The 15700-nt window shown below is 37.5% G+C and overlaps 1 protein-coding gene, 1 long non-coding RNA gene and 1 pseudogene across 6 annotated transcripts in view; 1 reads left to right on the forward strand and 2 right to left on the reverse strand.

Moving 5' to 3' along the window:
• The window catches only part of eya2 (EYA transcriptional coactivator and phosphatase 2), a 41679-nt gene extending 40608 nt beyond the window's left edge, over positions 1–1071 (forward strand). For all 5 annotated transcript variants that reach the window (XM_067458790.1, XM_067458786.1, XM_067458787.1 and 2 more), the window contains one exon: positions 204–1071. In XM_067458790.1, coding sequence (XP_067314891.1) covers positions 204–284 — 81 coding nt within the window. In that variant the 3' untranslated portion in view covers positions 285–1071. The remainder of the gene's footprint in view (positions 1–203) is intronic.
• The window catches only part of LOC137093838 (uncharacterized), a 33469-nt gene that overhangs the window by 5071 nt on the left and 12698 nt on the right, over positions 1–15700 (reverse strand). The window lies entirely within an intron of this gene.
• On the reverse strand, positions 11700–11815 carry LOC137094666 (5S ribosomal RNA; annotated as a pseudogene).

A 15700-nucleotide genomic window follows, 5' to 3' on the forward strand; every position in this document is an offset into this window, starting at 1 on the left:
AGTAAAAATGCAGAATGTTTCCTGTGATGTGTAGGTTTAGGGGCAGGGGCGGTGTAAGGGGATTGAATATACTTTTTTTACAGTATAAAAACCATTACGTCTATATAGAGTCCCCACGAAGATAGTGAACCAGAGATGTGTGTGTCTGTGTCTGTCTTGCAAATAAATGTAACAAATGCCATAAATGTTTTGGTGTCCTGCAGAAGAACATGCCGTTCTGGAGAGTGACGTGCCGGGCGGATCTGGAGGCGTTGAGTCATGCACTTGAGCTGGATTACCTCTAGAGGGCAGCATCTGCCCGTCAGCGCTCCAGCCCGTCGGTCTCCCGCTGCGCCTCAGACATGTGCGGCCCACAGGAATCACATGACCGAGCCAAGAGCTGCAGGACCAATCAGCAGGGAGCAGCAATCTTACTGGAAATATTTGCTTCAAATCAATCCAAGAAAAACACTTTAGTCTCTCTTTCATTCACTTTCCTTTTCTTTACAACAGCACTGCACTGAAAACCAACACCCATCAAAGATTTATTTTCAAACGTCAGAATAAACCCAGCTCAAATGAAAACAATCAAAACATTGATTGAATATTGTGGCATAAATGAAAATGAATCCTTAAAAAAATGTTAACTGAATCAAAACAAAATGAAGAGACATGCTATTGTACTTAGACTGCAGAAAAACTAACCCCTCACTTTTTATATAAGTACAAAGTACTGCGAAAAAATAATAGAGAAACCCCTGAAGCGATTTAAAAGCGAACTAACCACGAAATTAGTGAAAATATCATAGCACATTATAATGCTTCTGGTATTAAAAGAAATCACATTATTAACTTATGAATTTCATTTTCTCTCTTTTTTTCCTCCTGCACTAAACCGCGTCTCTGGAGCATCATGTGGTTTGTTACTGGATGTATATTTGTTTCATGTTTCTTGTATTTCCTGACGTTGATATATTACTGTACGTGTTGCGCTGATCCTGTGATCCTCTGACCTGCATGTGCTCTTCATGACCTCTTCTGTTTGCTATGATTTGTATATAAGGTTTTATTGTTGATTATTTCTGGGCTTATTATAATAGAATAAAGATAAATTAATTCATTCTCAAGTCTCCTTCTTGCTGCATTTATGTTGTGTGGAAAGTTGGACATATAGTACTGGTCAAAAGTTGGCTGACATTAAAGTTTGTTAAAAAATTTGAAAGTAGTCTCTTATGCTCACAAAGGCTGCATTCATTTGATCAAAAATACAGAAAAACAGTAACATTGAAATAATATTACTATTCAAATCAGCTGTTTTCTATGTGAATATATACAGTAAGTATAATATATATAAGTGTAATTTATTCCTGTGATCAAAGTTGAATTTTCACTCCAGTCTTCATTGTCACATGATCCTTCCGAAGTAAAAAAAAAAAAAAAAAAATTCTTATAAATGTAGGCTAACTTTCTTAAATGTCTTTACTGTCTGATTTTTTTTTCTTACCCAAAACTTTTGACTGGCAGTCTATCATGATAAAAAAAAAAAAAAGTAATTAAGCAACTAAAACTGTTTTCGACATTGATAAGAAATTACCTTAAAATGACTGGTATTAAAGGATCATTGGACACTGTAGACTGGAATAATGATAATGAAAATTTAGCTTTAATCACAGGAATAAATACAATTTAAAAGTATATTCAAATAAAACACAAATGTAAAGGGTTAATTCACCCAGAAATGAAAATTATTTCATTAATTACTCTCCCTCATGTCGTCGGACACCCGTAAGACCTTCGTTCATCTACGGGAACACAAATGAAGATATTTTTGTTGAAAGCTGAGAAAGGCTTCAGAAAGGCCTCCGTTGGCATTCAGTACATTCCCACTCACAAGATAAAGGCACTAAACACATCGATAGAAAGCCCATCTCACTACAGTGGCTGTACAATAATGTTACAATGCGACGAAAATAGTTATTGTGCGCAAAAAAATCAATAAAATAATGACTTTATCCACCAAGTTATTGTCTTCCGTGTAAGTCTCGGACGTGAACTCACGCGATAGCAGCGCTCCTCCTCTTCACGTCAATAACTTGGTGGATAAAGTCGTTATTTAGATTCATGTGTGCACAATAACTATTTTAGTCGCATTGTAACATTATTGTCCAGCCACTGTAGTGAGATGGGCTTTGTATCGATGTGTTTAGTGCCTTTATGGGTCTTGTGAGTGGGAATGTACTGAATGCCAATGGAGGCCTATCTGAAGCTTTTCTCAGCCATCCGCTTTCAACAAAAATATCTTCATTTGTGTCTGAAGATGAACAAAGGTCTTACGGGTGTCGAACGACATGAGGGTGAGTAATTAATGAAATAATTTTCATTTTTGGGTGAACTAACCCTTTAAAGGAAGTTTATGTAAGATTGTGGCCAAAACTGGTACTGCAATCACTTTCAAATTACTGTAGAGCGGTGTATCCCCTCTCCCCCTCCCCCTGACTAGAGGTTGCCAGGTAGGCTGCAGGATTCAGAAAGAGCGTTTTTAGCTGCAGCTGTGGTAACTAGAGCAGATCTGGCAACCCGGATACCGAAACACTACTGACTTCATGATTGGTCGATAGGTGGAGGGCGGGGCTTCTGGCCAAAGCACAACATCAACATCAGTTGAAGGCTGCAACAACAACTTTTAAATGACAATATCCTGGCCAGACTACTGTTGTCAGTGATAAAAGTATTTGAAATTAACATGATTTCTTAATGTCTAGTGACATATCAGGGCCATTTCTTATACAGTTTCTTTAAATTGAAAAAAAAAAATACATTTCACAATTTTAATAAAAAGTATTAATTGCTGATTGGTTCTTTCAGTTCTACGACACCAACCAATCGGAGGAACTTCCTCACCTACGTGGCTTTTCTTATACTGTATCCTAGCTGCTATCCGCATGCTGCGTAATTATGAGAACTCCGATAATCCCACCTCCTCCCCAGCGCCACCTGTAGAGATCTGCTCGGGGGTTACAGCATTCTTCAGCAGCCTTCCTTGTTATCTTGACTAAGCTGAACATTATGAATTTGCTCAGCAACGTAGCAGATCTCGTCCGCCAAAATCAAGCCTATGTACATTCCATGCTCTAAGTTAATAAAATGCTGGTTGAATCTATTCACTCTGAGAGTTGTCATGATTAAACTGTTTTTGCTGTATTTTCAATCAAACAGATGCAGCCTTGGTGAGCTGAAGAGACTTCTTTCAAAGACATTGAAATAATCTTACCAATCTAAAACTCTTGAATGGTAAAAAGTATTATTATTATTATTACTTATCCCAGAAGCATTTTTATGTAAATGTTTGCTGTGTACTGTTTTGAAGAATGGCTGTCAGACCCGCTTAATCGGATCATATTTAATTGCATAATTCACCTGTATTATCAGTCACTGTCAAATATCACTAAAACACAAGCTTTGCTGCCATCTGCTGGAACCTTACCTCAATTAATTTATCTTAACTCATTTATCTAGTTTATTTGTACAAGAACCTTTTTCTAATTGCCCTTGACACTTTTACCAATCGTCTGCAACCTTTACCTACCGTCTGCACATGTTGTCATTGCAACTTTGCACCTTGAGTCTGTGCCACATTACAACGCATAAAGAGACAAACCACTAAACACAATCTGCCCTAGATCAGAGTCGCTGTGTATCCAACACTTATTTGATCAGGTTCTGTTGACAGATCATGCCTCATGCCCGTAAAGGAATGTTTGGATGAGTTACTCCAGAACGTTTGATTAAAGCATACAATGTTGTGCCCTTGAGTGATTTTGATCTGAAAGCAAATGTCAATGACTCGCCTCACAAGTTTGTTTTTCAGATGAAGGTGTAGAGGAGAGGTTATCCTGATCTAGCCCATCACCGGGGTCATCATTTTATGATTCAATCCCATAATTTGCTCTGCAATGTCTGGCTTTTGTAACATCTCGCTCTATAGAATAGAATGGAAAATACACCTGAATTCATCTGACCTCGTCTGAACACACCTGACCTCATCTGAACACACCTGAAATCATCTGAACACACCTGACCTCATCTGAACACACCTGAACTCTTTTGAACACACCTGAACTCATCTGAACTCTTTTGAACACACCTGAGCTCATCTGAACTCATCTGAACTCTTTTGAACACACCTGAACTCATCTGAAAACAACTGAACTCTTCTGAACACATCTGAACTCTTTTGAACACACCTGAACTCATCTGAACACACCTGAACTCCTCTGAATACACCTGAACTCATCTGAACACATCTGAACACACCTCAACTCATCTGAACACGCCTGAAGACATCTGAACACACCTGAAGACATCTGAACACACCTGAACTCTTCTGAACACATCTGAAGACATCTGAACACACCTGAACTCATATGAACTCATCTGAACACATCCGAGCACACCTGAACACATCTGAACACACTTTACACATCTGAACACACTTTAACTCATCTGAACACACCTGTACACATCTGAACACCTTAAAAACATCTGAACACATCTGAGCACACCTGAACACATCTGAACCCACCTAAAAACACCTGAACACATCTGAGCACACCTGCACATATCTGAACTCATCTGAATACACCTGAACTCATCTGAATACACCTGAACTCATCTGAACACACCAAAACTCATCTGAACATACCTAAACACATCTGAGCATACTTGCACACACCTTCACACATCTGAGCACACCTGAACACATCTGACCTCATCTGAATACACCTGAACTCATCTGAACACACCTAAACACATCTGATCACACTTGCACACATTTGAACACACCTGAACACATCTGAACTCATCTGAACACACCTAAACACACCTGAGCCCACCTGAACACATCTGAACACATCCGAGCACATCTGAACACATCCGAGCACATCTGAACACATCCGAGCACACCTGAACACATCTGAACACACCTGAACTCATATGAACTCATATGAACACACCTGAACTCATCTGAACACACTTTACACATCTGAACACACTTGAACTCAAATGAACTCCTCTGAACACACATTAACTCAGCTGAACACATCTGAGCACAACTGCACACATCTGAACACACCTGAACACATCTGAACTCATCTGAGCACACCTGCACACATCTGAACACACCTGAACACATCTGAACTCACCTGAACACACTTTAACACATCTGAACACACCTGAACTCATACACTCAAAAAATGACTTGTTGAATTTACTTAAACACATCTGAACTTATCTGAACACACCTGAACTAAACTGAACACACTTTAACTCATCTGAACACAGCTGAACACATCTGAACACACCTTAAAAACACCTGAACACATCTGAGCACACCTAAAAACACCTGAACACATCTGAGCACACCTGAACACATCTGAACTCATCTGAACACACCTTCACTCATCTGAACACACCTACACACATCTGATCACACTTGCACACATCTGAACACACCTGAACACATCTGAACACACCTAAAAAACATCTGAGCACACTTGCACACACCTGAACAAATCTGAACTCATCTGAATACATCTGAAATATCTGAATACATCTGAAACTCATCTGAACACACCTGAACACAACTGAACACACCTGAAAACATCTAAGCACCTGAACTCATCTGAGCACACCTGAACTCCTCTGAATACATCTGAAACTCATCTGAGCACACCTGAAGACACCTGAACACATCTGAACTAATCTGAACACACCTTATCACAAATGAACAAATCTGAACACACCTGAACTCCTCTGAATACAGGATCTGAACTCCTCTGAAAACACCTGAACAGGATGAGGTGTGTTCAGGTGTTCAGATGCAGGTGTGTTCAGATGAGTTCAGGTGTGGTCAAATGTGTTCTGTGTTCAGATGTTCAGGTGTGGTCAGATGTGTTCTGTGTTCAGATGTGGTCAAATGTGTTCTGTGTTCAAATGTTCAGGTGTGGTCAGATGTGTTCTGTGTTCAGATGTTCAGGTGTGGTCAGATGTGTTCTGTGTTCTGTGTTCAGATGTGGTCAGGTATGTTTAGGTGTGTTCTGTGTTCAGATGTTCAGATGTGGTCAGGTGTGTTCTGTGTTCAGATGTTCAGATTTGGTCAGGTGTGTTCTGTGTTCAGATGTGGTCAGGTGTGTTCTGTGGTCAGATGTGTTCTGTGTTCAGATGTGGTGAGGTGTGTTCTGTGTTCAGATGTTCAGATGTGGTCAGGTCTGTTCTGTGTTCAGATGTGGTCAGGTGTTTTCTGTGTTCAGATGTTCAGATGTGGTCAGGTGTGTTCAGATGTTCAGATTTGGTCAGGTGTGTTCTGTGTTCAGATGTGGTCAGGTGTGTTCTGTGGTCAGATGTGTTCTGTGTTCAGATGTGGTGAGGTGTGTTCTGTGTTCAGATGTTCAGATGTGGTCAGGTGTGTTCTGTGTTCAGATGTGGTCAGGTGTTTTCTGTGTTCAGATGTTCAGATGTGGTCAGGTGTGTTCTGTGTTCAGATGTTTAGGTGTGGTCAAGTGTGTTCTGTGTTCAGGTGTGGTCAGGTGTGTTCTGTGTTCAGATGTTTAGGTGTGGTCAAGTGTGTTCTGTGGTCAGGTGTGGTCAGATGTGTTCAGGTGTGTTCTGTGTTCAGATGTTCAGATGTGGTCAGGTGTGGTCAGATGTGTTCTGTGTTCAGATGTGGTCAGGTGTGTTCTGTGTTCAGATGTTCAGATGTGGTCAGGTGTGTTCTGTGTTCAGATGTTCAGATGTGGTCAGGTGTGGTCAGGTGTGTTCTGTGTTCAGATGTGGTCAGGTGTGTTCTGTGTTCAGATGTTCAGATGTGGTCAGGTGTGGTCAGATGTGTTCTGTGTTCAGATGTGGTCAGGTGTGTTCTGTGTTCAGATGTTCAGATGTGGTCAGGTGTGGTCAGGTGTGTTCTGTGTTCAGATGTTCAGATGTGGTCAGGTGTGGTCAGATGTGTTCTGTGTTCAGATGTGGTCAGGTGTGTTCTGTGTTCAGATGTTCAGATGTGGTCAGGTGTGTTCTGTGTTCAGATGTTCAGATGTGTCAGGTGTGTTCAGTGTTCAGATGTGGTCAGGTGTGGTCAGGTGTGGTCAGGTGTGTTCTGTGTTCAGATGTGGTCAGGTGTGTTCATGTTCAGGTATGTTCAAACAAAAACACATGAGTAGCACAAGATGCTTTGTGGAAAGAGAGATTTCCTCCTTTTCTCAAAGACATGTCAACATTTGAATGCAATGTTTGTTTGTTTTGGCATCGCTGTCATTATGATAAACAAATGTGAATGTCAAGGTTTAGATCATGAACTTCATAGACCACAGTAGATCAATCTGGCAATGATTTTAAACCACTTACACGTGTTTGCTAAAATCAATATTTCATTATTTACATTTGTAAAGGTTTCTTCACCTATTTAAAATAACATACAAAGATTAATCTTTTTTTCTTATACAATTGATTTTGAAAAAAAAAGATTTTGATATCTTTTTTTGATATCTTTTGCATTTTGAATTTTAATATATAAAATAAAACGAATTACATAAAATTTAATACATATAAATATGTGAATAATAATACTAAATAAATAACTATTTAATAATAATTTTTCACATGAAATAATATTGAATATTAAAATAGTGTAATAGTATAATATAATATAATAAAGTATAAAATAAAATCTATAGTAAATAATTGTTTATATTAAAATTTAAATATAATTATAATGCAAATTATAGTTATTACAATACAAATTATTATAGAATAAAGCAATTATTAAAAATATATCATTTTATATCATATATAATTATAATGGATACACAAAAACTGCAATAAAATAATATAAATTGTTTAAATTGTATGTGTTTGTAAATATACATTAATAAATAAATAATAAAATAAATGAATTAAACAATTTCAAGTGTTTAAAGTTTTCAGAAAGATTTAATTTTAAAAGAGTTTGAGCTTATATTCTTTAAATTACTACTATGGTTAATAATTATTAACAGCCCAATTACACCAGAAATGTTACTAAACATGTTCTCCATGCAATTTTATCTTGTTTTTTCATGCATTATTAACTGAGCCTGAATGTCAATTAAGTAAACAGCGTTTCAACCGCACTCATCTTTAACCTGTTTATTTGTCCCAATGTCCACGAATAATGGAGGGGTCAATTTTGCCATGAAGCACATCATGCAAAGATCACAGAATCAAAAAAGCAGGCGCTCGCACACTGTTGACTCTTGAGTTATTTGTCATCCAGCATTCAGCATAACAAGTTTATGGCTACAAAGTTTACTATGTTCAGAGTCCAGGCCGAGCGAGACCTTGAGGGGTTATTCCAGAGAGAGAAACCAGTAAGGGACTGTGACCTTGAGCAGCCGCTGATTACGCAGACACACGCCATCAACATGTAACGCAACGAGTTCACTCACTCTAGTGCCCTTGATGCACTCGCTGGACAGGAGACTGACATGTACCATGATATAACACTAATCATCTGACACACGCATTCATTTCATACTCTTTTGGGGACATAATGACCTGATTAAAATGACTGGACTAATGCAACGCTGTACAGTGCCAATATTCAGAATCAGATCAGTGCTGGACTTTTCAACATTCACCTAAACCTGGATGCTCTCACAAAGCTTTGTCACAATTTGCCTCTTCATCTAAATCACTGCAATGCACGAAAGAGGATTTAAACTGTAATATGGCAGTATTTACTTTTTTTTTTTTTTTACTAATCAAAAACTTAATCAAAATGGGGAATTATGAAAACACAAAAATGCTAAATTTTCATAAAATCAGTGGTAAATTGTATCATTAATTAAAATAAATATATATTGTTATAAAAAATAATAACGGAATTAATACATTAGGCTTTTTTTTCTTTATGCAAAACATATTTCCCACTGCATAAATAAATGATTCAAATATTTTTTGAGTTATGTTTGTCTTGGTTGTCTCTTTGATTCTGTGTTTAGTTGCAATTTAGTTCTGCTTTCTTGGTTATTATGATTGCACACCGGTGTTTCCTTTACGTTCACACCGCATCAGAATACGATTCTCAGTCCTGTATCTGTAAACGGCCCTTTACTTAGGCTACTTAGATGCCTCACAGAGCTTTGTTACATCGATATTTCATTCAAATCACTGCAATATAAAAAAGATACTTGATTTAAATTGAAAGTATTTATAGAATATTTGCTTTTCAAAAAGTCGTGAGAATCATCAATGCAAAAATTGAATTATGAAAAAAAGGACTATATTGTTATGAAACCAGTAGCTAAAATGTCATATTTCTGTAATAAGTAATATTATAATAAAGACTTATAACAGAATGAATACTATTAAGCTTTCTTATTATTACATAATATTTTTTCCTTCTTTTGTTTTTGTGAAATTCATTTCATAATTGGCTAGGTGAACAAGGGAATAGCGAGGCGAGTGAGATGCTGGCAGAGGTCACACAGTGCACATTCCCGGCCGATGGGGATTCACTGTGTGCTGTAGATGCACAGAACACAGACACTCGCCTGAACCCGAGCGCTGGCGTCAATCCAGCAAAACACACACACGCGCGCACGCGCACACACACACACACACGCGCACGCAAACGCGCACACACGCTGCTGAAACAGCTGTAAATGCAGGTTTACTGATCAGATCAACGTTTTTAAATATATATGTATGTAAATGCTATAAGACATTTATGTATGCATTTATCCAAAGTGTCTGAAAAAAGTCTAATCAATAAGTTATGAAAACATGTTTTTACATTGCTTTAGTAAGTTAAGCAATTTTCAACTTTTTTTAGAAAGTGATAGCCCTTGTCCATTGTTCAAGTTCACTACCCTTTCGTTGTGTTCGGGATGAAAATATCCACAAAATGTAACTGCTGTAAAAAAATATATATATATATATATATCAGATAAAAATATACTTTTTCAGATTGTTTTGCATAAATGTGTTAATCAGCATCGGTCCTGATCAAAACTACTTAATGTTTTTAAAAAATCTAGGATTTTACTCTTTAACTCTTTAAGTTAATACTCTTTAATATTCCCAAAAATATTTATCTGATACATTTTTGCAGCAGTTTAATTTACCCACTGCACTGTAAAACAAATGTGTTGGTTTTTGTTGGTTTAACTTTAAAAAGTAAGTAACCTGGTTGCCTTAAAATTTTTAGCTCATTGATATTAAAAATTTGAGTTGATACAATGAAGGAAATTTGTTTAATAAATAGCACTATTTGGCATGTTTCCCTGCACCATCAGAAATAAAACCCACACAATTACCCAATATGCTTACAAAACCTTTTAATAATGTTTTAATAAAGGTTGTCGAATCTCAAAAAATGTTCATTGTATTAAGTCAAAATTTTAATTTCAATGAAATCAAACTTTTAAGGCAACCAGTTAAAAAAAATTCTAAATATTTTTTTACAGTGTGTGTATTGTTGAGCATTTTTGCATTTTGAGCATTTTCAGAGCATTTTCCCAAAATATTTATCAAAATAAGATTTGTCACCAAAAATAAATCATCATCATCAAGGAAACATCCCGAACATAACATTAATGTAATTTAAGTTGAAATAACTTAAACATTTAAGTTAATTGTACTTGACTGTTTAAAGGCACAATATGTAATTTTGGCCACTAGAGGGCACCTATTCAAAGGCCTAGCTTGATGACACCTTGATTTTGTGGAATCAAGGGAGTTGTTGTCTTCATCTCTACAGCAGGAAAGGATCCGACAGGACATGGGCAGGATGAGCTAATGTATTAAAGATTTCTTAACGTTACTGTAATATGAAGCAGAGTTGGGCTGAAAGCTGCTGGTGCTTGCTAATGAGAGACGAGCGAAACACACGGCTCGTGAGCAGTGGAGCTTTTATTCTGCCGCAGACAACCACTCCCACTTCTTCCGCTCATGAGTATGTGGGGTAACGCAGTGTTGTTTAATCATATTAGATACATTTGAGTGTGTTGAAAGTTATAATGCTACTCTATGAGTTGCACTTGTTAACACTGCAGTGAGCTAGAGCAATATTAGGCATGGTAAAACATGGTACGCGTGGTACATAAAGAACTTCAGATTCAAATAAGTAAGACTAACTATGGTGAGCTATAGGGTACAACGGGGCCAAAGGCACACCTTAAAGAGAGTTCAATTTAAAATGAAAAATCTGTCATCCATTACTCACCCTTAAGTTGTTTCAAACCTGTAATAATAATTCATTTACATTTATATAGCGCTTTTCTAGGGCACTCAAAGCACTTTACAGAAGGGGGAATCTCCTAAACCACCACCAACGTGCAGCACCCACCTGGATGATGCGACAGCAGCCATATTGTGCCAGAACGCTCACCACACACCAGCTGATTGGTGGAGAGGAGACAGAGTGATTAAGCCAATCAGGATATGGGGATTATTAGGAGGCCATGATGGACAGGGGCCAGTGGGCAAATTTGACCAGGATGCCGGAGTTACACCTCTACTCTTTATCGAAGGACATCCTTTTTTAATGACCACAGAGAGTCATTACCTCGTTTTACATCTCATCTGAAGGACGGTGCTCTTTGACAGTAGTGTCCCCATCACTATACTGGGGCATTAGGACCCACACAGACCACAGGGTGAGCGCCCCCTGCTGGCCTCACTAACACCTCTACCAGCAGCTCCTGGTTTTCCCAGTTGGTCTCCCATCCAGGTACTGACCAGGCTCAGCCCTGCTTAGCTTCAGTGGGAAACCAGTCTTGGGCTACAGGGTGATATGGCTGCTGGTATGAATTTATTTCTTCAACTGAACACAGGGGAAGATATTTTGTAGAATGTCAGTAACCAAACAGTTAAAGGGTTACTTCAGCGAATAGTATATGGCTTTGTATCAGTAGAAACCCTGGAGTATATTCGAATGATCGTGCTTGCCACTCCCCATATCCCCCTGAGACAATGAATGTTCGCGTTTACCTCAGCTCTCATCACGAATGTATGTAATCTGACTCCTGCAGTGTTTTGGGCTGTGACACTCCCTCAGCGGCTAAATCACATATTGAACACAAACATTCAGTTTGTGTCCGTTCTCTAACTGAACTGGTTTTATGAAAATGAACGCGGTCGCGGTGGGAAAGTGAAAGTGATCCAGTAATCTAGTAGCGGTGGCTTTGGGAGTGGCCTCGTAGGGCAGCGAAGCATTCTGGGAATTGTTGTCTTTCATCCCCATTAGACAAAAATACATTTTAGTCTTTTCTCAGACTAGAAAGCACCAAATTAAAAAAATAATTTCACATTTCTACTACATTAATGACCCAGTTTAAATACAGATTAATCTTCCCAGTGCTCGAAGCACTCCTTTAACTGGAGCCATTGACTTCTATAGTAATTGTTTTTCCTACTATGGAAGTCAATGGCTCCAGTTAACTGTTTGGTTACTGACATTCTTCAAAAAAAATCTTCTCTTGTTTTCAGCTGAAGAGAGAAATTCATACTGGTTTGAAACAACTTGAGGGTGAGTGAAGGATGACAGAATTTTCATTTTAAAGTGAACTATCCCTTTAAGAAAAAATTGCTTTTCACTACTCCTATAATGTGAGTGTGATATACAGAAAAAAATATATGTTTGTATTTAACATTTACAGAGCAGCAGATTTTGTGTGAAAATAAATCATAAAAGTGTTTTTATTTTTATTTAAAAATCTTCAAAATGTAAGAAATAACGAGGGGGGGGGGGGCTTTAACCCCACTTTGGGTAAAAGGCACACAGTATTGATACAAATACTTTCACTAAAATATAATGTTTATACTTGTTCAAAACAATCACTTTAGTAATTAACTATTTTCTGTTTGTTCTTGATTAATAAAAAAACTTAATATTTGATCAATAAATATGCTGTCATTAAAATATGTTAATATATCTGAAAAATATAGAAACTAAATCATTTTTAAAAAGTAAAGATTCTGAAAGCACTGAAGGAGATCCCATAATAATTTAATATACATTTACATTAGTAACAATAACTTATATTTTATTATATGATATGATTATAATCACATTTTTAGATTGTTTGAATATAAATATGATTATCTCTAAGGTGGACACACAACTTTATATATGAAACTTACCATCTGAATCTGACCATGCCATGTCAACAGATGGAAAAGTCAGCGGCTGTCATGTTAAATATAAATATGGGAACACTAAAATTATGATCCAAGTTATTCAGCTAAATATACAAATTACATTTATTAATTAATTAGGGCATATTTAATTCTTTAAACGATCCAAATCAAACTAGCCAAATCAAATTCTGTTGCAATATTATCCTGTTTAACACTGTGGAGCTGCTTTGAAACAATCATCATTGTAAAAGCGCTATATAAATAAAGTTGATTGATTGATTGATTGATTGATTGATTGATTGATTGATTGATTGATTGATTGATTGATTGATTGATTGATTGATTGATTGATTGATTGATTGATTGATTGATTGGAGGCCTTTTACCCCACATTCCATACTTTTACATATTCTTCAGTTATTGAAATACTGTTGCTTTAATTACCTTGAACAAAACTGACAAACATTAACAAGACCTTTGTTTCAAAATATATTCAATAATTTTAGTGATTTGTATTTGCTACTTAAATCTACAACATTTTTAAAAACATCCAATATTAGATGAGCGCAGGACCAACTTTGCGCTGCTGCCTGAGAAGGCCTCAAAGATCAGACAAATGTCCAAATGCATCTTAAAAAGCGGATGTTTTGGAGCGCTGAGGCAAGTTTTAGTGCCATATAACGGTTTAGAGGAAAATAAAATCACAGGAGCCTTTTACCCCCTGTGGAGCCTGCAGCCCGTTGTACCCTATAACGAAGATTAGTTCTCTGTCGACGAATGAATCCAAACAGTTGCTCACCTGTCTGATAAAACACATCAAGGACTTGGTGTTTACATGGTCTCTACAAAATAAAATAACAATCGGAAAAAATCGAGGATAAAGCGGATATGATGTCACTGATAGGCGACAAACGGACACGGTCCATGTCCTGGTTAAAACTATTATTTTTTCTCCAAGATTAATTTCTCTGCGCTTAAACATTCTTGGAAAAATGTAGGATTATGTAAGTACACAAGTCAAATATATAACATTGTTCCAGTGGTTTTTATATATTTGAATCTAAAAATCTTACATATTATGCCTTTCATTAAACAGAAATAGACTGCAGCAATGATTATTTTGTCAGAACCTCTAGTAAATGACATACACACTGAAACACTTCAGGTTAGGGCTTGATAACATTTATTGGATAGTTGTTTACAACTTCATGCAAAGCAGCTGTCCCATAAAACCAACCAAATAAAGATTGTGTTGATATTTCTGTGTATGTTGCCGAATGGAGTGTGTCGTAAGAAAACTCATTGAAAAAAAGTCAAAGGGCGGTCATAACAAGGTGTTCCTGGAAGCACTAAAACATATCTGTTGTTGGACTGAAGCGCAGAAACAGTCCCCAGGCTACAGTTTCCCCATCGACTTTTATCAAGCGGAAGAATTTGTGGTTGCACAACACGCTCGTAAATTTTGTGTTACACTCAAAGAACTCGAGGAAGTTGACGTCATTTGAGAAAACACGGCGGTGGGCAAAACATCCATCTCTAGAAAACAGGCTCGGGCAGGTCATTGAGAGCGCTCAGATATTGTTCTGCTGTAATGAATGAAACAGGGATGAAATCTGGATCGCTTTCACCAGAGGGAAAATGTGGTCGGGTATTTGTAACTTCATGCTCGCGTCAAAGAACAAGCCTTACAACATTTGTCTCAAGAGTCAATGTGCCAAAGCCACTGGAGTCTGGTGTGGTTTGAGGGAACGGTCAATGCTTTTAAACTTGACCATATGAGGAGAGGCCAAAAAAGCCAAACAACATACCTATAAAATACGTCAAACATCTGGAAGTCAAAATGTTCCTAAACACGATCCAAGAATGTATCCTTGCTGTTTGGTGACGCAATAGGATTAGTTCTCTAGACTTTAGGCTTGGCTCATTCGAATTGGACCAGTAAACAACACCCTAGCAATCACCTATTCACCTATCAAAGCTCTAGTAACCCTAGTCTCTGCCTCGGACCGATCGTTGGCTGAACGTCTGGTGCGTGTGGCATGCAAAATGGGAACCATTTTAGAAGTTTTGAAGTCGTCATTTGATTGGTTGAATTCTACAGGATTTCCGGGAGATGTGTGTGTTGAGTTCTTTAACGGTCTGTCTGTAAACAAAGATGACGGCTTTCCCTTCCTGTTCCTGGAGAATTTAAATAGGGGTTTGTAACATAAATTAGGGGAGTTGAACCCGGGACCTCTGTGAACCGTGATTGGTTGCAGTCAGACGTCCTCTTACTTGGCCAATGAAGTAGACCTTCTGTCGCCAGTCTGAAGGTCTGGTTACATGAGGCTATTGCAAACCTAAGCTCTAAACCACATACCAACGCATTACAAAACAGCCAGAACACATTCACAAATGCATAGCAATTAACTAAAAACCATTCAGCACACCCTAGTAACTGCATACCACATAGCAACACCCTAGCAACCAACTTTCAAACCAACAACCAACTTTGAAATACACTAAAACTATGGCAACCAATAAATCATTAAACCATTCCATCAGTAAGAGA

The sequence above is a fragment of the Pseudorasbora parva genome, chromosome 12, assembly GCF_024679245.1.
Source record: "Pseudorasbora parva isolate DD20220531a chromosome 12, ASM2467924v1, whole genome shotgun sequence".
Taxonomy (NCBI): Eukaryota; Metazoa; Chordata; class Actinopteri; order Cypriniformes; family Gobionidae; genus Pseudorasbora; species Pseudorasbora parva.